The 26,137-nt window shown below is 45.9% G+C and overlaps 2 protein-coding genes across 11 annotated transcripts in view; both read left to right on the top strand.

Moving 5' to 3' along the window:
• PPFIA1 (PPFI scaffold protein A1) overlaps positions 1–6,503 on the top strand; it is a 156,857-nt gene extending 150,354 nt beyond the window's left edge. For 9 of the 10 annotated variants that reach the window (XM_089684583.1, XM_089684584.1, XM_089684588.1 and 6 more), the window contains 2 exons: positions 2,447–2,517; positions 4,364–6,503. In XM_089684583.1, coding sequence (XP_089540709.1) covers positions 2,447–2,505 — 59 coding nt within the window. In that variant the 3' untranslated portion in view covers positions 2,506–2,517; positions 4,364–6,503. The remainder of the gene's footprint in view (positions 1–2,446; positions 2,518–4,363) is intronic. The other variant, XM_089684593.1, reaches the window with a different exon arrangement.
• A 16,984-nt stretch (positions 6,504–23,487) lies between these two features.
• The window catches only part of CTTN (cortactin), an 82,411-nt gene continuing 79,761 nt past the window's right edge, over positions 23,488–26,137 (top strand). The window contains exon 1 of the mRNA XM_089684596.1: positions 23,488–23,640. The gene's annotated coding sequence lies outside the window, so the exon portion shown is untranslated. The remainder of the gene's footprint in view (positions 23,641–26,137) is intronic.

Below are 26,137 nucleotides of genomic sequence, written 5' to 3' on the forward strand. Positions count from 1 at the left end.
CCCTCTTGATCCAGCGAAGTGCACGGGACATATAGAGCAGGGCTTAGGAGTGAGCCCACACAAGTGCCCCCATAGCAAGTGGATTGCTATTGGGGGCATTAGTCAGGGGGGAGGAGAAAGGAGCAATGGCAGTGGACCCACGAAGAAGAGGATTGGGGCAGCTTTGTGCAAAACCATTACACAGTTCAGGTAAGTATGACATGTTCTTAAAAAAAATAAACAAATAAACAAAGCTTTAATATCACTTTAACAAGTTTCGATGGAGATTAGTAATTTTGATTAGTCTGAGTATGCTATACCCCCATTCCATCAAAGTATAAAATTGGTTAGGCTATATTAGTATTTGTATATTAGAGGGAATCCCTTCATTGGTCTCTTTTTACATCAGTGATCCTTATATTGTTGACTAACTTACAACCAATGGCAAAAAGTATGGAATCACCTTCTGGCTTTAAGAAACACTTAAAAAATAAATAAAATAAAAAAGAGAGAAAACTAATCAATTTCAACTGTTTTTGCAGATCAAGTAGAGGAAAAAAATATGCAATCACTCAGTTCTGAGGAATATATTATGGAATTATCATGTACTTTGCAGTTCTAAAACAAACATCTGCATCAGATTACATCTGCTAATTTGTCTGCAGTTAAAAAAAAGAGTGCTTCCACACCTTGGTGAGCTGTTGCACCAAGCTGATTGACATGAATCATGGCTCCAACACGAGAGATGTCAGTTGAAACAAAGGAAAGGATTATAAAACTTCAAGAAGGTAAATCATCATGGAATGTTGCAAAAGATGTTGGTTGTTCCCAATCAGCTGTGTCTAATATCTGGACCAAGTACAAATCAAATGGGAAGATTGTAAAAGGGAAGCGTACTGGTAGACCAAGGAAGACATCAAAGTGTCGAGATAGAAAACTTAAAGCAATATGCCTTGAAAACAGAAAATGTACAACAAAACAAATGAGGAACAAAGGAGTAGAAACTGGAGTCAATGTCTGTGATGAAACTGTAAGACATTGCCTTAAGGAAAAGGTATTTACATACAGAAAAGTCAAATGAGAACCATCAACACCTAAACAGAAAAAAAAAGGTTACAGTGGGCTACAAAAAAGCAATCATGGACTGTGGGTGACTGGATGAAAGTGATATTCGGTGATGAATCAAAAATCTGCATTGGGCAGGGTGATGATGGAGGAACTTTTGTTTGGTGCTATTCCAATGAAATGTATAAAGATGACTGCCTAAAGAAAACATGTACATTTCCACAATCATTGATGAAATGGGGTTACATGTCAGGTAAAGGTACGGGGGAGATGACTGTCATTAAATCTTCAATAAATGCACAAGTTTATATTGAGATTTTGGACACTTTTCTGATTCCCTCACTTGGTGATGATGACATTTTTTGGGATAATGCATCTTGCCATAGGGCTAAAGCCGTGAAAACTTTCCTTCAAGAAAGACATATAATGTCAATGGCATGGCCTGCAAATAGTCTGGACCTCAATCCAATTGAAAATCTATGGTGGAAATTAAACAAAATTGTCTATGGCAAGGATCCAACTGGCAAAGCTGATCTGGCAACGGCAATAAGAGAAAGTTAGAGCCGGATTGATGAAGAATACTGTTTGTCAATAGTTAAATCCATGCGTCAGAGAATGTAAGCTGTTATAAAAGTACTTGTGGTGTACTGTAGTTGGTTTTTTCATGATTCCATAATATTTTCCTCAGAATTGAGTGATTCCATATTTTTTTCCTCTGCTTGATCTGTAAAAACAGTTGCAACTGACTACAGTTTTCATCCTTTTTTTTTTTTTTTTAAGTTTTCCTTAAAGCTAGAAGGTTGGAATGTTACATTCAAATAGTTTTGAGGCATGTCTGTGATTTAGTCTTATTTTTTTTTTTTCGTACACAATTGAACAAACGTTTTCCAAGAGTGATGATTCCATACGTTTTGCCAGGGGTTGTAAGATACCTCTGCCACACTGCCCTTTTGTAGCTTCCAGTGTCACCTGCCAGGTCATTGGGCAACAAAGGCACAGTCTGATGTTGTTCAACTGCTCAAGAAACTGAGACCATTGCTGATAACAGAATTCCCTAATAGTTTTACAAAATATTGTTTTGTTGAAGTCTATTAGTATGTTTTCAGCATACAGCTTTAGCCCAGTTGTTAGATGTCCCCAAAGGCTTACTATTTGTTAAGCAAAATGAGCAACACATTATAATAATAAAGAAGTCTTTGCCTGTTGCATTATTAATAGTGAAGCGCCAGGTTGACCTACATTTTATAAAAATGTTCAGAATGTACTTTGAAATGTTGTGTCTGAATTAAAGTGTGACTGGTCCTCACAAGTGCTGATGCAGTGAGTGTGTGTATTTGTGTGCAGCATAACCTAACACTAACCGCATGTCGTGTTCTGCATGTTCTTTTGTGATTATTAATAGGCAATGTGTCTGGAATACAAAGACTGGATTCAGCTACTATTAGGACATATTCCTGCTAACGTTGTCTGTTGGTAAGTTCTGTCCTACATTCAATATAATTCCAGGTATAGTGTGATATTCACATATAAGGAGGTAGAAAGATTGTTCACCATGGGGGGGAGGGAAGGGGGGATTTACTAAAACTGGAGCAGTTGTGCATGGCAGACATTCAGCTTCCAACTTCAGCTTGTTTAGTTGAGCTTTGAAAATGAAAGCTAGAAGCTGATTGGTCTTCTCCAGTTTTAGTAAATGAGCTTTATAAATGCACTTTCCTGTGCTTTTTCTTTAAAGTGGTACTAAGCCCTAGTTTCTTACTTTTGCCCTTCAAGTATGCTTATGATAGGTCATACCTGTAGGAACCTTGGAAACGCCCTAAACTTGCAGTTTAGTAGATATTCACATCCAGCGACATCACTGGCACATGAGCAGTATGCTCTGTATTCCTGGCATACTGCCCTGAATGCAGAGCACTGTTCTACGATGGTGACTCTCGTGCACATGTGGGGGAGTGACGACATTGCAGCCAAGCTATTCAAACAGCCAAAGAGCGTGAACCTGGAAGGAAGACCAAGCGAAGATGGAAGCGCCGGGAACAGTGACAGCTCAGTGCTGAAGGGCTCCATTTGAAAGGTCATAACTTGCATACTGGCACAGTATGGCACAAACCTGCAAGAGGCCCATTTGAAAAAAAAATGTAGAGTTTAATACTGCTTTTAGTGGTCCCAAGGACCATTTTGAATGTTTTAAATAAATGTCCACAGGGTGCTTGGTACTACATTTGTTGCGGATAGTCTACTCCTCTTTTAGTTGGGTTTTAACCACGAAGTGCTCCACTCCGGGGCAAAGTTCTATTCATCAAAGGCCCCCTTTTTAGCAACTGATGATTTCTCTATAAACAAGGTGGGGGCAAGTGGGTCTTGGCTCCAGCGGCAGGGCTTTCCCTAGTAACCTGATGAAATAATTGTCGATTATTTGAGGGGCTGCAATCTCCTATTCACCTGTAGAAGGGGCTGCAGGTAAATGTAAGATTGCAACCCCCAACCTTGTGAGAATTAGCAGCCTCTAGATTCTTTCATTTTGGGAAGGAATAAATAATAGTTCTTTAAGTGCATGTCAAACCAAAAACTTTTTTTATGTTTTGGATATAGAGGGGAAGGATTAGAACAACTTTCGGGGTCTTCATTTTGTGCTGCAAACTGTTTCACTAGACAAGAAGTAAGGGAAAGTCTGCAATAGGGAAGTAGACAGAAATAAACATCTGTTGTTATCTGTTCTAGCCTTCACACTACCTAAGGAAAAGCGATTTCTTTCTTGTCCCGTGGGGGACACAAGAATTCCAGTACTCTCGGGTTATGCTACCAGCTAAAGGATTGGACACTGGCAAAGCAGAAAAATTGTAGGACAGCACAGGATAACCCCTCCTTCACCCATCATGCCACAGTGTTTTGCTTATGTTCTAGGAGAATGGACACATTTCCTGCAGCTCTTCTGTGAAAAGTCTAACTAGTCTTTGCTTTTTGTTCCCCACTTTTTACCCTTGGATTCTTCTTTCATTGACTTCAATCAAGAGCTCTCACAGTTTCTGCTTGAGCTTATGCTTATATAGCAGATATCCACATCTGCCATTCCAGAGCCTTCTGTCTGTGTTACTATTTGAGAATTCCCCTCACTTCCTGTCTGGTAAAATGTCATCAGGACATGAAGTGTGGGAGTAAAACAGAGCCATGAAAATCAGTAAAAAACTTGCAGGGATTCTGATCGTCCCCCCCATAATTGCAAGCCTAAAGCTGTTTTGGCTGGATATACACTTTCAATCATGGAAATATCCTTTGAATGATTCCTTCTGAATGTACTCATTTGTGTTCTTCTTTCTTGCAGTTTACCCACATTACTTCTACAGATGAATATGCAACATGTGAATTCATCTTGATTCTACATTTCCAGACCTGGCCGGCTTCCCTGTACGAATCGCGCTGTTCAGACACTTTGAGATATTTTAATACAGAGTTTTTAATTATCAAGTAAAATTATAGATAGAACAGATATTTTAGGATTTTACCGTTTGTTATTTCTGTTCACCTCGGTGAGAAAGAGAAGAAAGAAAAGATAACTTTTATGTAGCTAATTTTCCATGTACGTTCAGTCGTTTGTATCCTTGTTCATCCTAATGTTTGTGGTTTTTGTTATTTTTTTTTACCCGCTCTTCCCTTTTGAATGTACTGTAACTCCAGTTCAGTCCCTGCCGGTCACCAGGGGGCTTTGTAAATGATTCTAGCATTGTAATTTATGGGTATATTTCATAACGAACCTGACTGAAAAGATTTGTATTTTTAATTGTATTTGTACAGTCTTAGAACATCAAAATATGTATTTTGTCAATTGTATTACCTGACATAATGTTGCAGGTCTTCCCATCCTTGCACAATCCTTAGAATACATTTACCAAGTCAAAATCAATGCAACTCCACCTACTTCTTTGTTTTGGGTGGAGAGTATAGCAGTGTTCTGCCCTTACCTGTGACAGGCTGAGATCAAGTAGAGTGCATGTTTCTCGTGTTCCTATGGAGAAACCACTACAGGGCCATAAATATTTAATTTTGTGTATAATTTTCCTTGTAGGTATCTCTGTAGAGAAGTTAAAGCTGATGACTATGCTGGTTCCACCATAAAACCAGACAGGGGTGGGTGATATTTCCAGGATCTCAGACAGCAGTAAAGACAGGACATGGGAGTCAGACCTTGTCTCAGTTCACCCAAAACTAAGAAATCTGTTTTGATGGAGTTGCTTCTTAATATTTTTTTTATCCTGGTTAGACTTGGAAGTTAGAGGATCAAGAAACCTAAAACACAATTTTGCTTGCATAAAAGAGCGATCGGTGACATTTCCCAATATATGTGTAAGGCCTGGTTTACACTAGTGCGACTTGAGTCGCACAGAATGGCACAACAAGGGAAGTTTTGTTTTCAGTGGTTCCCATTCTAATCCATGCGATTTTGAAAAAGGTTCCTGCACTACTTTGGTGCAATTTACAGTTCGACTTGGCTCCATAGAATATGCAAATTTGCACCGCATAATCGCACTGTAAATCGCATCAGTCGCATTGCAGTAGTGTGAACCAAGCCTTAAGGAGTGGGAGATTTGAAAGTAAACAATGTTGGGAAAGCAGTCAGACGATTGGTTCCTCTTCCCATTTTTTATTTACATTATGGTGTAACATATTCCTGCTAACGTAACAATATTTTTTTTTTATTTTTTCACATAGGGCAACTTTGTGTTTTAGGTTCAGTATTCTTTTATTTGGGGGTATACAATCTTTATTTTTTTTTTTTAATTTAGGCTAACGGTTTTCTGTCAGATGTTGTTAAAAAAAATTAAGAAAAGCCATAGACAGCATTTTCTAATTGAATAAAAGGATCTTTCCTTGTTTCTAAATTTTTCTGAACTACATTGCTGGGTCTTTTGGACATTGTACACTATGATGCAGGCCCTTGCAGCAGTTCTGGGACCAATCACAGCTCTTCAAGGAGTCATTTTTAGGCTGCAACAGTGCAGCTGGTTTTATACAAAAGGCCTTATCTTTTTGTGTTTTGTGTTTTATTTTTAACTTTTGTACCTGAAGGAAATGATCAGGACATGTTCGTTTATGGTCCTGTTGATTATTTTTTTCCTCCTTCGTTGTATTGTTCAGAAAAAAAAAACTGATGACTATGAATCAGTTCTGTTTCAAATCAAGATGTATTATTTATTGCAGGTGACGTTATGTAAACCATGTCTGTTATTGTTTCAGCTTTTACTTTTCATGTATAAATTTGGATTCCTTGTTACATTTTTTTCTAATCCTGTTTGTGTACTTGCTGATTATGTAACAATATATGTACAGTCTATGTACTTTTTGGACTATTTTTATCACAGTATTATTTATTGCTTTCTTTCAATAAAATACTGAAGCATTTTCCACTGCCAATAAAAAAAAATAAACATTGCAGAATTAATGCTTCTCTGTGCGCAAAAGTTAAACTGCGGAATCGGCTTATTGCATTGCTCCAGATCTAAAATATTATTGCAGTATTGTGGGTTAATTGGGTCACGTTAAATCCTTCTAAAACCTCTAAGTTAAAGATTTGAACAAAAAAAAAGTGAACACAGTTGGTCCTTCTTTATATGGATCAGATCAGCCTAGTGTGAAAGACTATCGTCCAGTATTTCATACCTTACAATTAACATTTAATGGCCTGATTAGTCAACCTGTGCATATATCTAGTCACTGTCATTACAGGCTTGCAATAAGAAATGGTGAAGTCACACACTTCTGTTCTCTTGTTAATTAAAATAGAAGAAAAGTCACTATACATACCTCCTAAAGTCGGCAAGGTGTCCCTTGCTGGTGCCGGTGTCTTCTTGCTGTGCTGGCAATGTAAGCTGGGCTGAGCTTGAACAGCTAAGTTTACATGGCACAGAATGCTGCGAGCAGGCAGGTAGGTGTATTGTATTGCAGATGAGGTTTTGCATATCTCTTCTGTCATGATTAGCCTGCCTGCTCACAAGTTATAGGAAAATGTTTTCAGTTTTGCTTTAAATGTGTATATGACACATTTCACCCCTTACTGGGACTTAAAGGAAGAGACATCAGCATAATGGACACATCCTGACTGTCCTTTGCTGATTTTTGTTTATTTTGGCTGCACTTAGGCTTTAAGGGGAAATCACCCTCAGACCGTTTCTGTGAATGGAGCTGCTGGGTGGAAAGGGTTGGCGTAGTCGGGCTCTCTTGATGCCAGCCCTTTAGTTAATTTAACCCTTGCTGTACCAGAAGATTTGGGGAGAGGGTGGATTGATGGACGGAGGATGATTTCACCTACTGCCCTGTTGACACTGGTGTGCTTTTGCTGCACCTTTCCAGCAAGGCAAAAGCACATTTTTATTATTATTATTATACAGGACTTATATAGCGCCAACAGTTTGCTCAGCGCTTTACATTATGGAGGGAGACAGTACAGTAACAATGCAGTTCAATACAAGAGGGATTAGAGGGCCCTGCTCCTTGGAGCTTACAATCTAGGAGATGAAAGATGGTCCCCTTTGAATCCTACCTAGCTGTTCACATCTGTGTGCTGTGTTTATTATACGGTGTGCTGCATTTTTTTTTAAAAGTTCTGCTTCCTGCATCTGCCCTGTTTGAATAACACACTGCACATTTGTGTAAATTTTTTCACAGGCAATAGGGCATGAAAATGCATTGTGTTGTGTTAAATTTTAGTAGAAAGCATTAAAAATGTGTTGAAAATGCATATTGAGTTTAACAGCACCCCGGTGTGAACAGATCCTAAAAGTAGAGTTGTCAGCATAAGAAAACATTCTACTGATTGTAAGTTATGTACCTTGTGTTGATCTTTGGGTTTTTATTTGTGTTTTTTTATTTAATTTTGGCTGTGCTTTAATTATGGAGCAGCATAGAATGAAGTGTTGTGTAATCACCTCAGGAGTCACTTAATTGTTGCCAACGTCCTGTAATAGTATGTAAATAGATTATCCCCAAAAACAAGTGTATGGGACTTTATAGGCAACTTCAACATTGCAATGATAACATTTTCTATACATTATAAAGTCCCATACACTTTTTGGTGGATAATCCATTTACAGCTTAACGTGAAATGTGTCCATCACTTTATTTTTTGTATATCAGCAGTGTTGTGACTTTGCTGTTTATTAAGGCCTGGTGAACTGGTGGAACTTGGAGGTTGCCATTGCATGTGGCCAAAGAGAGGGGCTCGGTGTGTGGTAGAAAGGATATGTGAGTGACTGTCATCACTGTCTTGGTTTTTAAAACTGTAGGATCCAGAGCCAACATCTTGCTTTTTTTACATGGTACAAAATCATGACCTTCACAAAATATTAAACAAAAAGCTTTTTTGCACACCAAATGCATCTCTAGTATTCCTTTATTTGCAGGTTCCCTTTTTAAAGAAGGTGAATTTGTCATTCCTTTTGTGCATCTGTTTAAAGTTTAAGATTTATTGTAAATCACATAAAAAGGTACACTCTGGCCAAATTCAATAAATTGCCATAGTAGTATATATGAGAGACTACCATTCATCTGCCAGGAATGTCTGTTTTACATCCCTCCACCTCCCCACAAAAAAAAAATCCTTTTGGTCACTGGTGACTACTTACGCTGAAATCATTTAATCCTGTAATTCTACAGGTCATAATTCCCAGTTGCAGTGACGGTGCACTCTAATTTCTCATGCCCATGTTCATTCAGGACAGAGTCAGAGCTAGTGTACACAAGCTTTTGAGGTCAGTAAGCTGTTATTCCTCTATACAGGTCAATGTAACTGTAGTAAAAACTGAACAAATGTATCTCTAGTACTTATTCATGTCCCTATTTTTTTTTTTTTTTTTTATTTAAAGGAGGGAGGGAATGAGGTTGCAGGAGACTCAAGGCCTGTCTAGAGATGCTGTAAAGGCCCTGTTCAATCTGCCTGCAAGGGGTCATGGAACACATTCTAAAACTCAAATTCTGGGATTCTAAGTAAACTTTAATGTAAACACTGCTGCAATGTTTCCTAGATTGCATTAGCAGTTATTTTAATGAATGTTACCGTTGCCTTGAGTTGCTTTTTAAGCAGATTAAGAAAGTTAAGCTGATACTACTTAGAATAAAACAAAGCTAACCAGTAAAGTCTCCGCTGTGACAGGAGGTGAAGACAGGATGGTTGATCAGAGATCTCTGGGAGCTCAGTGTTGAAAAGAAAATCGCATAATATAAGATTATTGTAACTGAATGGAATGTAGTTCAAGAGCTTATGAACAATGGGCAAATCAGCAAAAGATTTCCATATACTGTACATGGCAATGATTGGAGAAAAAAAATGGATGTTATCCACCTTTAGATAATTCTTGTTTCCTGGCTGTGTGTGGTTTATATAATCTAAGTTGCCGACTGAAAGCAAGCGCACAGTGACGTTAGAATTCCTGAGTTCTATGCACTGATTCAGAGTCTGTGACTCAAAAAATAATGAAGCCATTTAAGCAGCATGACATCAGACTGTTCCTCAAGATTTTTCTTTAACCTTTTCCTGCCTCTGTAATACATATATGCAGGGTGGGTGGTTCTTAACATCCAACCACTGCACATTCTGGATTTATGGGGGTCTGAGGTAGTGTGCTGAAAGCAGGCAGTGATCCCCTTCCCCTCTTTTATCTTTGCAAAAAGGAGCCAACAGGACAGGCTCCTGATCATGTTAGAGACACCGCCTCCCTGAATTAAGATCTACCTGAAACTTTTTTTTTTTAGTTTTGAATAGAGTATGGAAGGAGCAGAACCCATGGTTTTTTTTTTTTTTTTTCTTCCATTTTATTGCTTATACACTAGTAGAGCCATTCAAGTGAATGGGGCTGTCTTGCACCCATATGTAATGCAAATGATAGCGCAAGCTTTTCAGGGTTAAAACAGGTGGAGAACAGGGAACATATCGCCTCCCGGCTCTCTGTTGACTGCAATACACAGTGGATCGCTTTTCAGAGGGATGGCAAGGGCTGCTGCAAGTACAGTAGGAAAAAGCTCTAATGCTGCATTCATACCTGAGCAGAGCAACTTTCAGGCATTTTGCAAACATATATGAGCATTCTGGAAGTGTATTTCAAGTGTTTTACATGTGTATTTAAGCTTCAAGCATTTTGTTTTAGCCAATGGAAAGCAAAAGTGAGAGGAGATCAGTCCTTACAGGCTAAAAAATGCCTGAACTAAATGTTTTGAGAATGACACAAATATTAATGTTCACAGTCTGCTGCTTCAGTGTTTTTAGATCTTTTTGTCAGATACTATGGTATACTGAAGTATAATTACAAGCATTTTGTAAGGCTTTTATTGACAATTACATGAAGTTTATGTAAAGAGTCAATACTTGCAGTGTTGACCCTTCTTTTTCAAGACCTGCAATTTGCCCTGGCATGCTGTCGGTCAACTTCTGGGCCACATCCTGACTGATGGCAGCCCATTCTTGCATAATCAATGCTTGGACTTTGTCACAATTTATGGGGTATTTGTTTTTGTTCACCCGCCTCTTGAGGATTGGCCACATGTTTTTAATGGGATTAAGGTCTGGGACGTTTCCTGGCCATGGACGCAAAAGGTTGATGGTTTGTTCCCCAAGCCACTTGGTTGTCACTTTTGCCTTATGGCAAGGTGCTCCATCATGCTGGAAAAGGCATTGTTCATCACCAAAATACAAACAGAGATCCTCCTGCGCAAAAAGTAAACAGAAACCCTACTGAAAGCTGCCAGCACTTAACCTGCTACCCAAACAGTGTAAACAATAAAATGATATATAGTGCAGCGCTCAAATCTAAATCAAATACTATAATAATTGTGCTCACATGCAATAGTGTCACAAAATAAATCTAACACAAATCATTAGGTGAGATATCTTCATTCAAAAGTGCCACTCAGTGTTATTCATCCCTTCGTACCCACATATTATAATTATAAATAAATATAAACTATCATAAGAAAAAATAATGAAACATAATTTTCACAGTGCTCCAAGTATAATGTGTGACCACACTTAATATATTAATCAAACAAGTCCAAAAAAAATTTGAATGTCCATATAAACTGGTAGTAAATTCATGCAATGTGTAAAAAGATGTGCAAACAAATGTGATCTTGTTCCACAACCGTGCCACTCTTCACCTCCTAAGACTAAATTGCCTCCTCACCTCCTTAAACTGACCCCTAAGGGCCAAACAGCTTTCAGGATCCTTATCCCCTGGTAACAGGCACTTCTCCTAACGTTGCAGATCACTTTAGGGTACATATCCATTACCCCAAATCGGAAGCCTCTATGGAATAATTGCTCACCATCCCAGTGAGCAAAAAAGAATCCTCTAAGTGTAGTATTAAAGCCAAAAACACTTTAATGGTACTAATCATATCAACATAGCCACTCACATATGTCCATACTTTTCCTTGGCCAGTATGCGGGGGGTGTGCTGCATGTAATCAGAAGGACTTCCTGGATATACCAAGATGGTGGCTGGCACCGGAAGTGCGTCACCTTCCGGTGCCAGCCGCCATCTTGGTATACCCAGGAAGTCCTTCTGATTACATGCAGCACACCCCCCGCATACTGGCCAAGGAAAAGTATGGACATATGTGAGTGGCTATGTTTATATGATTAGTACCATTAAAGTGTTTTTGGCTTTAATACTACACTTAGAGGATTCTTTTTTGCTCACTGGGATGGTGAGCAATTATTCCATAGAGGCTTCCGATTTGGGGTAATGGATATGTACCCTAAAGTGATCTGCAACGTTAGGAGAAGTGCCTGTTACCAGGGGATAAGGATCCTGAAAGCTGTTTGGCCCTTAGGGGTCAGTTTAAGGAGGTGAGGAGGCAATTTAGTCTTAGGAGGTGAAGAGTGGCACGGTTGTGGAACAAGATCACATTTGTTTGCACATCTTTTTACACATTGCATGAATTTACTACCAGTTTATATGGACATTCAAATTTTTTTTGGACTTGTTTGATTAATATATTAAGTGTGGTCACACATTATACTTGGAGCACTGTGAAAATTATGTTTCATTATTTTTTCTTATGATAGTTTATATTTATTTATAATTATAATATGTGGGTACGAAGGGATGAATAACACTGAGTGGCACTTTTGAATGAAGATATCTCACCTAATGATTTGTGTTAGATTTATTTTGTGACACTATTGCATGTGAGCACAATTATTATAGTATTTGATTTAGATTTGAGCGCTGCACTATATATCATTTTATTGTTCATCACCAAACTGTTCTTGGACGGTTGGGAGAAGTTGCTCTCAGAGGATGTTTTTGTACCATTCTTTATTCACGGTGGTGTTCTTAGGCAATATTGTGAGTGAGCCTACTCCCTTGGCTGAGAAGCAACCCCACACATGAATGGTCTCCGGATGCTTTACTGTTGGCATGACACAGGACTGATGGTCACCTTTATTTCTCCGGACAAGGCTCTTTCCAAATGTCCCAAACAAACAGAAAAGGGATTACTTTACCCCAGTCCTCAGCAGTCCAATCCCTCTACCTTTTGCAGAATATTAATCTGTCCCTGATTTTTTTCCAGGAGAGAAATGGCTTCTTTGCTGCCCTTCTTGGCACCAGGCCATCCTCCAAAAGTCTTCTCACTGTGCATGCAGATGTACTCACACCTGCCTGCTGCCATTCCTGAGCAAGCTCTGCACTGGTGGTGCCCTGATCCCTCAGCTGAATCAACTTTAGGAGATGGTCCTGGCACTTGCTGGACTTTCTTGGGTGCCCTGCAGCCCTCTTCACAACAATTCGACCTTTCATCATGAAGTTCTTGATGATCCGATAAATTGTTGATTTAGGTGCAATCTTAGTTGGAGCAATATCCTTGCCTGTGAATCACTTTTTGTGCAAAGCAATGATGACTGCACGTGTTTCCTTGCAGGTAAATTAATGTGTCCTTCTTAAAACTTTTGGCCAGGGCTGTACACCTTCAAAATGCTTGATTGCAGATGCTTCCATTGAAGAGTATGGGGTCATAAACTAAAAAAATCTGTCTCAAAAGGAGCTTATGTAGCTTTTGTGAAAGTAAGGTGTTGATCTATAGGCATCTGAGTGCTCATATGTGACCACCACCTTTGAACTAAACTGCTCAAAAAAAAAAATTAAAGGAACACTTTTTAATCAGAGTATAGCATCAAGTCAATAAACCCCTGGGATATTGATCTGGTCATATAAGTAGCAGAGGGGGGTTGTTAATCAGTTTCAGCTGCTTTGGTGTTAATGAAATTAACAGCAGGTGCACTAGCTGGGCAACAATGAGATGGCCACCAAAACAGGAATGGTTTTACAGGTGGAGTCCACTGATATTTTTTTTCCTTACTCATCTTTTCTGACTGTTTTTCACTAGTTTTGCATTTAGCTAGGGTCAGTGTCACTACTGGTAGCATGAGGTGATACCTGGACCCTACAGAGGTTGCACAGGCAGTCCAGCTCCTCCAGGATTGCACAGCAATACTTACCATTGCCAGAAGGTTTACTGTGTCTCCCAGAACAGTCTTAAGAGCATGGAGGAGATTCCAGGAGACAGGCAGTTACTCTAGGAGAGCTGGACAGGGCCATGGAAGGTCCTTAACCCATCAGCAGGACCGGTATCTGCTCCTTTTGTGCAAGGAGGAACAGGAGGAGCACTGCCAGAGCCATACAAAATGACCTCTAACAGGCCACTGGTGTGAATGTCTGTGACCAAACAATCAGAAACAGACTTTATGAGGGTGGCCTGAGGGCCCTAACGTCCTCTAGTGGGCCCTGTGCTTACTGCCTGGCCCCATAGGGCAAGTTTGGCATTTGCCATTGAACACCAGAATTGGCAGATCTACCACTGGCACCCTGTGCTTTTCACAGATTAGAGCAGGTTCGCCCTGAGCATATATGATAGATGTGAAAGGGTCTGGAGAAGCCATGGAGAACATTATGCTGCCTGTAACATTGTTCAGCATGACTGTTTTGGTGGTGGGTCAGTGATGATCTGGGGAGGCATATCAATGGAGAAACGCACAGACCTCTATAAGCTAGACAATGGCAGTCTAGGTGTTGTGATTAAATCCTTGGATCCATTGTCGGACTGTACGCTGGTGCAGTGGGTCCTGGGTTCCTCCTGGTGCACGACAATGCCCAGCCTCATGTGGCGAGAGTATGCAGGCAGTTCCTGGAGGATGAAGGATTTGATACAATTGAATGGTCCCCACTCTCGCCTGACCTAAATCCAATAGAACACCTCTGGGATATCATGTGTCGGTCCATCTGACACTGCCAGGTTGCACCTCAAACTGTCCAGGAGCTCAGTGATGCACCATCTGTCATCTCATTAGGAGCATGCCCCGATATTGTCAGACATGCAACTAGCCTGCGGCATACTTTTTTCACTTTGATTTTCAGGGTGTCTTTGAATTCAGTCCTCTGTATGATGATCACTTTCATTTCCACCAAACGATGGGGCATCCTTACATTCCTAACACATTACCCAGTCCATATCAGTATAGATATCCAACAAAATTGAGTGTTACTTGTGAGCCACCAACTATATATATTACAGGTTCACTGATATCCAACACTTCCTCTATTTATGTGTAAATAGGTACCAAAAGAAATAAATAATAAATGTCACGCTCCTAATCAAAATAAAATATGTGTATCCATTCAATATATCTTTAAACTATAAAAGACATACCAAAATAACTAAATAATATTCCCAAACACATCTTACTCAAAACCATAATGATCCAAAAACCAAAATAAAAAACAATGTGGTCAAATAAAAATATAGTGACATCCAATGTATTATTATACAGTATTTATAAAGCGCCAACAATTCGCTCAGCGCTGTACATTACAAAGGGAGACAGAACATGCGACAGTACGAAAACAATACAATGTGATACACAAGGGGTTCAAGGGCCCTGCTCTTTCGAGCTTACAATCTAGGTGGGAGGGGATAGTGGTACAGGAGGAGATAGCTGTGGGGAATGGAGTGGTAGGAAGAGTGGAGGAGGAGGTCGGCATTTAGCAGGGGGTGGGGTAGGCTTTCCTGAAGAGGTGGGTTTTCAGGGTGCACCTAAATGAGAGGAGAGTAGGTGATAGTCTGATGCATTGGGGTAGGGAGTTCCAGAGGATAGGTGATGTCCTGGAGAAATCCTGGAAGCGGACATGGGAGGTGGAGACCAGGGAACTAGAGAGAAGGAGGTCTTGAGAGGAGTGGAGTGTGCGTGTTGGGTGGTACTTGGATATTAGGTCGGTGATGTAGTTTGGGGCAGTATGATGGACAGCTTTGTACGTCAGTGTTAGGATTTTGAATTTGATCCGTTGTGCAATCGGAAGCCAGTGGAGCGGGTGGCGGAAACGGAGCGGTTGGTGAGGTGAATGAGTCTGGCTGCTGTGTTCAGGATCGACTGAAGCGGGGATAGCCAGCGGCGAGGCAGGCCAGTGAGGAGGGAGTTGCAGTAATCAAGTTGTGATATGATGAGGGAGTGGATGAGCTGTTTAGTGGTTTCTGGGGTTAGGAACGTGCGGATTTTGGCGATGTTGCGGAGGTGGAGTCTGCATGAGTTTGTTAATGATTGGACTTGGGGCTGGAAGGATAGGTTGGAGTCCAGAATGACACCAAGTACTCTGGCCTTCGGGGTGGGCCTGATAGTGGCATTGTTGGACATGATGGAGAGTCAGTGGGGGGTGGTGTGTGAGCTGGGGGGAATACTAGGAGCTCGGTTTTGGAGAGGTTCAGTTTAAGGAAGTGGAGCGACATCCAGTCTGATATGTCGTTTAGTAGGTTTGTGATTCAGGTGGAGACAGAGGGGGTGAGGTGAGGGGTAGAGAGATAGATTATTGTGTCGTCGGCATAGAGGTGGTAGTTGAAGCCGTGAGAGTGTATGAGTTGGCCAAGGGAGGAGGTGTAGATGGAGAAGAGAAGGGGCCCGAGGACGGAGCCTTGAGGGACCCCAACAGCGAGGGGGAGGTGGTAGCGTTATAAGTAACACTGAAGGAGCATTGTGATAGGTAGGACGAGAGCCGGGAGAGAGCAGAATCTCTGATGCCGAGAAAGTGAAGTATATGTATAATGTATAATAAATGCTCAAAATAAGTCTCTGTTGAAATATGGTGACAACTCCCAGTGATGTGATTCAAATTGTATAATAAATTCCGGTGACTTCCTTAATGTGATTAAGTTGTGCGCTCACCTCGATAGCCTATGATAGGTTTACTGAGCTTTTGTTCACTTAAAGAACTTTTTGGGATGTATATTGCATCATATGAAGTGTGGTGGATATCTCTCAGCTGGCTCCCCGTCTCCTATCCGTGCTGAGATCTCTCTCTCCTGCTGCTACTCCATTGTTCTCCTCCTTAGGTGTGTCCTCAGTGGGAGAGAAATGCAAAAATAGTGCCTTATCCTTTTAACGTTAAATTACTTTATTATGTGCCCAAATGTACTCACATTCAATACAGTTAAAAACCGCTTTTTTTTAAATTCAATAGCCGATCACAGCGTGCTGTGTGTATACTCGCCGTCCACGAATGGTCTGTGACATCGTAGCCCCTCCCCTACGCGTTACGCCGCAGGTCACGCGGCTTCATCAGGAGGTTGTGATTGCAATTCATGAAGACCAAGAAGTTCAAGATCAATATCTAAAGAAGAACCAATAAAGGTTGGGTAATAAAACCCACATTTCAAACATCCCAATGACCATTGTGAAAATCCATTATTATTAAAATTGGGAATGCGTCACATCTGAGAATCTACCTAGAATCTCCTGAAACTCCGGAGCACACTAATCAAAAAGCCATTGCTGAAAAAAGAAAAATATTGTTTGGAGTTTGCCAAAAGACACATGGGAAATAAACAATGGGAGGGATTTATCAAAACTGGTGCAGATGTGCATGGCAACTAATCAGGAATCAGCACAGGAAGTTGCTAGTGAAAACTTTTTTGGCAGGATCAACAGGTGTTTTTTCATGTATCAAGCCAACATAACAAAACAAAATTCTATAGTGTAATTAACAGACCAAAACAAAGAAAGTGAAAGAAGTTAATTGTTAGACTGGGTACACACCACTGCAGTGTGTTGACATGGTTTATGTTAAAGCGGAGTTCCACTCATTCTGTAAAAAAAATAAAAGTCAGCAGCTACAAAAACTGTAGCTGCTGACTTTTAAAAAACAGCCACTTACCTATCCCACGATCCCGTGGTGCCAACGACGCAGCCTGTTTCACCAGCCATCCTGTATTCCAGGCGCCGGCATCTTCAGTGTGGGCAACTTGCAGCTTCACAGCCAGGTGCCCACTGCATGCGCAAGTAGCGCTGCGCTTCCTGAATGGCCCCGTGTTCTGGGACCTGTCACGTGTCCCACAAGACTACGGCGAGGGTGGGAGGGAGGACAACTTCCGCTTCCAATCACCTAGGCGGAGTGGGTACCTGTCAATTTTGGGTACCCGCTCCCCCAAGGTGCCAATCCTTAATAGGGAGCGGGTGACCAATCTTCCCCTTTTGGGTGGAACTCCGCTTTCAATTACCTGTCCCTCGCTCCAGCGGTATCACCACCGCTGTTTTCACTTGTTGTCTCTGGCATCTTCAGTGTGGGCACCCGGCTGTGACAGCTTGCGGCTTTAAAGCTGGGTGCCCACTGCACATGCTCAAGAAGCGCTGCGCTTTGTGAATGGCCCAAAGTCCTCTGGGATCTGTAACGTGTCCCAGAAGACTATGGGCGGGGGGGTGAAAGACTTCCGCTTCCGATCGCGTAGGCGATCCCAGCGGAAGTGGGAATGGGTACCTGTCAAATTCGGGTACTCCCTTCTCCCCCCCCCCAAAGCTGCCAATCCTTAATGGGGAGCGGGGGACAAAGGCTCAAAGCAGAACTTCCCCTTTTGGGTAGAGCTCCGCTTTAAGGCAGGCCCATTCCTTTGAATGATGCCTTTTTAAGTGCCAAATGCACAATTATTTTTTTGTAATGTAGCACACCATGATGCACAGTATTGTAGTACCATGCACTGGGATGCCATTATTATGTCAGCTTTATTTTTGCCAGCTGTGTCCCATTGGGGAGATTTCACTTCATGTCAATACAGGAAGCGAGAGGAAATTTCTTCAAAGTGAGAAAATACCAGGTTGTCATCAAAACTAATGTCACCATTGAAAGATTTCATCTATTTCTGTCCTGGAGACAACCCAAAATGTCAGATTTTCTTTCACTTTCACTCTTGATAACTCTAAACTTAACAAATAGGGTGAATCTTGCTGAAGGGACACAGACAGCAGTAAAAACCAAACAGGTGCTCGAATCCCTCTCTTCTCGGTCCAAAACTAAAATAATGATGCCTGTAGTCATACTTTAGGAATGACTGGCACACCAACATGAGTTTTTGATGGCTCTCATAATGCGATGGATTGTACAGGCGCATTCAGGAGAGGAGCATTCGGGAGGGGCGCGTTCAGGGCAGAGAGGAGCGTTCGGGAGAGGAGTGTTCAGGGTGAGAGGAGCATTCGGGAGAAGCGCGTTCAGGGGAGAGAGGAACGTTCAGGAGAGGAGTGTTCCGGGTGAGAGGAGCATTCGGGAGAAGTGCGTTCAGGGGAGAGAGGAGCGTTCGAGAGAGGAGTGTTCAGGGTGAAAGGAGCATTCGGGAGAAGCGCGTTCAGGGGAGAGAGGAGCGTTCAGGAGAGGAATGTTCAGGGGAGGAGAGTTGAGAGGAGCTTTTGGGAGAGGAGCATTCGGGAAAGGAATGTTCAGGGGAGAAAGGAGTGTTTGGGAGAGACACATTCAGGAGAGGGCGTGTTCGGGAGAACCGCATTCAGGAGAGATGTATATGGGAGAGAGTGCGTTCAGGAGAGAGAGGCGCGTTCGGGAGAGGCGCGTTCGGGAGAGGGTGCGTTCGGGAAAGGAGCGTTTAGGGGAGAGAGGAGCATTCAGGACAGGAGTGTTCAGGGGAAAGAGGAGCATTTAGGACAGGCGCATTAAGGAGAGGAGCGTTCAGGGGAGAGAGGAGCGTTCGGGGGAGGAATGTTCAGGGGTAGAAAGTTGAGGAGAGGAGCGTTCGGGAATGTTTGGGAGAGACATGTTTGGGAGAAGGCGTGTTCGGGAGAGGCGCATTCGGGAGAGGGTGCGTTCAAGGGAGAGAGGCGCGTTTGGAAAAGGAGTGTTCAGCGGAGAGAGGAGCGTTCGGGAGAGGCGCATTCGGAAGAGGAATGTTCAGGGGAGAGAGGAGTGTTTGGTAGAGGTGCGTTCGGGAGAGGGCATGTTCGGGAGAGTAGTGTTCAGGGGAGGAGAGTTTAGGAGCATTTGGAAGAGGAGCGTTCACGGAAGAGAGGAGCATTCGGGAGAGGACTGTTCAGGGGAGAGAGGAGCATTCGGGAAAGGCACATTCAGGAGAGGTGCGTTCGGGAGAGGCGCGTTCAGGAAAGGAGCGTTCAGGGGAGAGAGGAGTGTTCGTGAGAGGTGCATTCAGCAGAGGCGCGTTCAGGAGAGGAGCGTTCGGGGGAGAGAGGACCGTTCGGGAGAAGCGCATTTGGGAGAGGAGTGTTCAGGGGAAAAAGGAGCATTCGGGAGAAGCGCATTCAGGAAAGGTGCATTCGGGAGAGGGTGCGTTCAGGGGAGAGAGGAGCAATCAGGAAAGGCGAGTTCGGGAGAGGAGCATTCAGGGGAGAGAGGAGCGTTCGGGAGAGGCACATTCAGGAGAGGCACGTTTGGGAGAGGGTGCGCTCAGGGGAGAGAGGAGCGTTCGGGAGATAAATGTTCAGGGGAGAGAGGATTGTTTGGGGGGGGGCCCGTTTGGGAGAGTGCGTTTTTGGGAGAAGAGTGTTCAGGGGAGCAGAGTTGAGGAGCGTTCTGGGGAGAGAGGAGCATTCGGGAGAGGAGCATTCAGGGGAGAGAGGAGCGTTCGGGAGAGGCACATTCAGGAGAGGCACGTTTGGGAGAGGGTGCACTCAGGGGAGAGAGGAGCGTTCGGGAGATAAATGTTCAGGGGAGAGAGGATTGTTTGGGGGGGGCCTGTTTGGGAGTGTGCGTGTTTGGGAGCAGAGTGTTCAGGGGAGCAGAGTTGAGGAGCGTTCTGGGGAGAGAGGAGCATTCGGGAGAGGCGCGTTCAGGGGAGAGAGGAGCGTTCAGGAGAGGCGCGTTCAGTGGAGAGGAGCATGTGGGAGAGACACGTTCGAGAGAAAGCATGTTCGGGAGAGGGTGCTTTCAGGGGAGAGAGGCGCTTTCAGGAGAGGTGCATTCGGGAAAAAAGTGTTCAGGGGAGAGAGGAGCTTGTGGGAGAGGAACATTCAGGAGAGGCACATTCGGGAGAGGAGTGTTCGAGAGAGGCGCGTTCAGCAGAGGATAGTTCAGGGGAGAGAAGAGTGTTTGAGAGAGGCATGTTTGGGAGAAAAGTGTTCAGGGGAGGAATGTTTGGAAGAGGAGCGTTCAGAGAAGAGAGGAGCATTCGAGAGAGGCGTGTTCGGGAGAGGAGTGTTCAGGGGAGAGAGGAGCGTTCAGGAGAAGCACATTCAGGAGAGGAGCGTTCGGGAGAGGGTGCGTTCAGTGGAGGAGCATTCGGGAGAGGCACATTCAGGAGAGGTGCGTTCGGGAGAGGCGCATTCAGAAGCGCGTTTGGGAGAGGAATGTTCAGGGGAGAGTGTGTTCAGAAGAGGTGCATTCAGCAGAGGCACATTCGGGAGAGTGCGTTTAGGAGAGGAGCGTTCAGGGGAGAGAGGAGCGTTCGAGAGAGGCGCATTTAGCAGAGGCAGATTCGGGAGAGAGTGCGTTCAGAAGGGGAGCGTTTTGGGGAGAGAGGACCGTTCAGGAGAAGCACGTTCAGGAGAGGAGTGTTCAGGGGAGAGGGGAGCATTCGTGGGAAGGGCATTCAGGAGAGGCGCATTTGGGAGTGGGTGGGTTTAAGGGAGAGAGGAGTGTTCAGGGGAGAAAGAAGCGTATGGGAGAAGAGCATTCAGGATAGGCGCATTTGGGAGAGGGTGCATTCAGGGGAGAGAGGAGCATTCAGGAAAGGCGCATTCAGGAGAGGCACGTTCAGGAAAGGAGCGTTCAGGGGAGAGAGGAGCGTTTGGGAGAGGCACATTCAGGAGAGGGTGCGCTCAGGAGAGGAGCGTTCAGGGGAGAAAGGAATGTTTGGGAGAGGAATGTTCAGGGGAGAGCAGAGTGTTTGGGGGATGCACGTTCTGGAGAGGAGTGTTCAGGGGAGGAGAGTTGAGGAGCGTTCTGGAGAGGAGCGTTCAGGGGAGAGAGGAACGTTCGGGAGAGGGTGCATTCAGGGTAGAGAAGAGTGTTTGGGAGAGGCACGTTCAGGAGAGGAGTGTTCAGGGCAGAGAGGAGCATTTGGGAGAGGGTGCATTCAGGGTAGAGAGGAGTGTTTGGGAGAGGCGCGTTCAGGGAAGAAAGGAGCATTTGGGAGAAGTGCATTCAGGAGAGGTGCGTTCGGGAGCGGGTTCATTCAGGGGAGAGAGGAGTATTTGGGTGAGGTGTGTTCAGGAGAGGCGTGTCCGGGAGAGAAATTTTCAGGGGAGAGAAGAGTGGTTGGGAGAGGGTGTGTTCGAGAGAGGAGTGTTCAGGGGAGCAGAGGAGCGTTCGGGAGAAGCGCATTTAGGATAGGCGCATTCGGGAGAGGAGAAAGGAATGTTTGGGAGAGGACTGTTCGGGGTAGAGGAGAGAGGAGCGTTCAGGAGAGGTGCGTTTGGGAGACGAATGTTCAGGGGAGAGAGGAATGTTTGGGAGAGAGGACCTTTCAGGAGAGGAGTGTTCTGGGGAGGAGAGGGGTGTTTGGGAGAAGCACATTTAGGAGGCGCATTAAGGAGAGGAGCGTTCATGGGAGAGAAGAGCGTTCGGGACAGGGTACGTTTGAGAGGAGTGCTCGGGAGGAGCGTTCAGAGGAGAGAGGAGTGTTTGGGAGAGGAGCGTTCGGGAGAGGACTGTTCAGGGTAGAGAGGAACGTTCGGGAGAAGCGCATTCAGGATAGGAGCATTCAGGGGAGAGAGAGGAGTGTTCGGGAGAGGAATGTTCAGGGAAGAGAGGACCGTTCGGGAGAGGACTGTTCTGGGTAGAGGGGTAGAGAGGAGTGTTCAGAGGGGGAGAGGAGTGTTTGGGAGAGGAGCATTCAGGGGAAGAGAGTTGAGGAGTGTTCGGGAGAGGAGAGTTGAGGAGTGTTCGGCAGAGGACTGTTCAGGGTAGAGAGGAACGTTCGGGAGAAGCGCATTCAGGATAGGAGCATTCAGGGGAGAGAGAGGAGTGTTCGGGAGAGGAATGTTCAGGGAAGAGAGGACCGTTCGGGAGAAGACTGTTCAGGGTAGAGAGGAGTGTTCAGAGGGGAAGAGGAGTGTTTGGGAGAGGAGCATTCAGGGGAAGAGAGTTGAGGAGTGTTCGGGAGAGGAGAGGAGAGTTGAGGAGTGTTCAGGGGAGAGAGGAGCGTTCGGGAGAGGAGTGTTCAGGGGAGAGAGCAGCGTTCGGGAGAGGCGCCCTCAGGAGAGGAGTGTTCAGGGGAGGGAGAAGCGTTCGGGAGAAGCGCGTTTGGGAGAGGAATGTACAGGGACAGAGGTGTGTTCAGGAGAGGAGCATTCAGGAGAGGTGAGTTGAGAGGAATTTTCAGGGGAGAGAAGAGCGTTTGGAAGAGGAGTGTTCGGAAGAGGACCGTCCAGGGTTGAGAGGTGCGTTCGGGAGAAGCACATTCATGAGAGGCGCATTCGGGAGAGGAGCGTTCAGAGAAGAGCGTTCGGGAGAGTTCAGAAGAGTGTTCGGGAGAAGCGCATTCGTGAGAGGGTGCGTTCGGGAGAGGAGCGTTCAAAGAAGAGCGTTCGGGAGAGTTCAGAAGAGTGTTCGGGAGAAGCGCATTCGTGAGAGGGTGCGTTCGGGAGAGGAGCGTTCAGAGAAGAGTGTTCAGGAGAGGAGCGTTCGGAGGAAAGAGGAGTGTTCGGGAGAAGAATGTTCGGAGGAGAGAGGAGTGTTCAGAAGTGCAGTCAGGAGAGGCGCGTTCGGGAGATGAGCGTTCAAGGAGAGAAGAGTGTTCTGGAGAGGAATGTTCGGGAGGAGCATTGAGCTGGAACCCACACTGCCGTATTCAGGCGGATTATTGCTTTGTAGTGACCGGAGTGAATATTCTGACCAATACAATGCAGGATCCTAGACCCGCGTATAAATCGTAGCTTTAGGTGCATTTGTTGGGTGGCGTTCTCCTCGCTGGAGCGGAGGCTTCCAGTGGAGGAAATGGTGTCCGGAACAAACCGGGAGAAGAAGACATGTACTGGTCGGGGTCACATACACTTTACTATAGTCATCCCCCGTACTTGCATGGCAATCCAAGCGCCCGATTAGAGCCTAAATTACGCCAACAGCGCCTAACGTGCGCCCTGAGTAGTGCAGCGCCCCTGGTGGAATTAGCGCACGCTGACACCTGTAGTCCCCCAGAGGCTCTCCGTCCGGGTGCACAGCGTGCTCCGCCCACCCGCCGCACTGGTCATGTGACCCGAGCTTTCCACCTGGGATCGACGGCCGGGATAATCACGTGACGCGGTTGACGTCAGCTCGGGAGAGACAGGAAGTGGGATCCCTGACACCAAGAGACACCTCCTTCCCAGAATCCGGAGAGGAGCCAACACCGGGAGAGGTAAGAGAGCGGGGTGTCCGTCCGGGGGTCTGTACTGCGGGGGGCGGCTTCCATATCTTTCCTATTCCCAATACACCCCTCCCCCCCTTATCTACACATAGTAGGATCCATACACCGAGCACACCGTATACTGACCCTCTCCCCCCCGTACACCGACTACCCTCCCAGTATCAAGACATGGGGGAGATCTAATAGAACTGGAGCATTCAGGTACAGCTGTACAAGGCAGCTAATCAGCTTCCAGGTTTTATAGTCAAAGCTTAATTGAAAAAGCTGAATCTAGAAGCTGATTGGCTCCCATGTACAGCTGCACCAGATTTTGCACTCTTTGAGTAAATCTCCCCCATTGTGTTCTTTTCACCGGTCCCTGCCCCCACCCCAGTATACTCCCTGTATTTGTATATGATTGGTGTCCCCCACACACCTCCTGGACATTATTCCTGTACATGCTCACCATCTCTGCTCACTCTTGTCCTCCGATCTCCTCTGTCCTCTGATTTCTCCCCCCCGTCCTCCACCTCCTGTCCACCCGATTTCTCCCCCCCGTCCTCCACCTCCTGTCCACCCGATTTCTCCCCCCCGTCCTCCACCTCCTGTCCACCCGATTTCTCCCCCCCCCCCCGTCCTCCACCTCCTGTCCACCCGATTTCTCCCCCCCCCCGTCCTCCACCTCCTGTCCACCCGATTTCTCCCCCCCCCCGTCCTCCACCTCCTGTCCACCCGATTTCTCCCCCCCCCCCCGTCCTCCACCTCCTGTCCACCCGATTTCTCCCCCCCGTCCTCCACCTCCTGTCCACCCGATTTCTCCCCCCCGTCCTCCACCTCCTGTCCACCCGATTTCTCCCCCCCGTCCTCCACCTCCTGTCCACCCGATTTCTCCCCCCCGTCCTCCACCTCCTGTCCACCCGATTTCTCCCCCCCGTCCTCCACCTCCTGTCCACCCGATTTCTCCCCCCCGTCCTCCACCTCCTGTCCACCCGATTTCTCCCCCCCGTCCTCCACCTCCTGTCCACCCGATTTCTCCCCCCCGTCCTCCACCTCCTGTCCACCCGATTTCTCCCCCCCGTCCTCCACCTCCTGTCCACCCGATTTCTCCCCCCCCCCCCCCGTCCTCCACCTCCTGTCCACCCGATTTCTCCCCCCCCCCCCCCGTCCTCCACCTCCTGTCCACCCGATTTCTCCCCCCCCCCCCCCGTCCTCCACCTCCTGTCCACCCGATTTCTCCCCCCCCCCCCCCCCGTCCTCCACCTCCTGTCCACCCGATTTCTCCCCCCCCCCCCCCGTCCTCCACCTCCTGTCCACCCGATTTCTCCCCCCCCCCCCCGTCCTCCACCTCCTGTCCACCCGATTTCTCCCCCCCCCCCGTCCTCCACCTCCTGTCCACCCGATTTCTCCCCCCCCCCGTCCTCCACCTCCTGTCCACCCGATTTCTCCCCCCCCCGTCCTCCACCTCCTGTCCACCCGATTTCTCCCCCCCCCCGTCCTCCACCTCCTGTCCACCCGATTTCTCCCCCCCCCGTCCTCCACCTCCCCGTCCACCCGATTTCTCCCCCCCCCCCCCCGTCCTCCACCTCCCCCCCCCGTCCTCCACCTCCCCGTCCACCCGATTTCTCCCCCCCCCCCCCCCCCGTCCTCCACCTCCCCGTCCACCCGATTTCTCCCCCCCCCCGTCCTCCACCTCCCCGTCCACCCGATTTCTCCCCCCCCCCGTCCTCCACCTCCCCGTCCACCCGATTCCTCCCCCCCCGTCCTCCACCCCCCCGTCCACCCGATTCCTCCCCCCCCCGTCCTCCACCCCCGTCCTCCAGATTTCTCCCCCCGTCCACCCCCCAATCTCCTGTCCTCCGATCTCCCCCGTCATCCTAGTGGTGAACGACGGCTACAGCTCGGTTGTCTGGTTTTGGGAGGGTGTCATATGATTCCTAGAACCCGCGCATCTCCATGATTGCTATGTTCTATGGATAAAGCTGATCACTTGATGTGGAAAAAGGCCAATCACAGCGGCCTTTTACTATGTGATCAGCTGTGTTCAATGACACAGCAGATCACCGGTAAATGCAGTTACCGGTTATCGGCTGCACTTTCCTCAAGCTGTCACAGCGTGAGGAAAGTACTGCTGATAACTGGCAATTGTCAGAGGAGGAATCGACACCGATCATTAGTGCCCTGATGGTCAGTGCTCAGCAGTGCCGCCCACCTGTGCCCATCAATGCTGCCAGTCAGTGCCACCTATCAATGCCCATCATTGTTGGCTATCAGTGCCCATGAGTGCTGCCTATCAGTGCAGCCTCATTAATGCACATCAAGGAAGGAGGACATTTACCTGTTTGCAAAATTTTATAATAGAAACAAAGAAAAAAAAAGCTGAAAGGTTAAAATTGGCCTGGGCACGAAGGGGGTAAAAATGCCCGGTAGGCAAGGGGTTAAATAAGGTTTTATCATTGCACTGTTTACTACCCTCCTCCCTGCCTGTCACCAGGACCTCACCCGGGAGGGG

The sequence above is a fragment of the Staurois parvus genome, unplaced genomic scaffold (assembly GCF_062004578.1).
Source record: "Staurois parvus isolate SC_StPar_1 unplaced genomic scaffold, SC_StPar_1.0 ptg000350l, whole genome shotgun sequence".
NCBI classification, from domain to species: Eukaryota; Metazoa; Chordata; class Amphibia; order Anura; family Ranidae; genus Staurois; species Staurois parvus.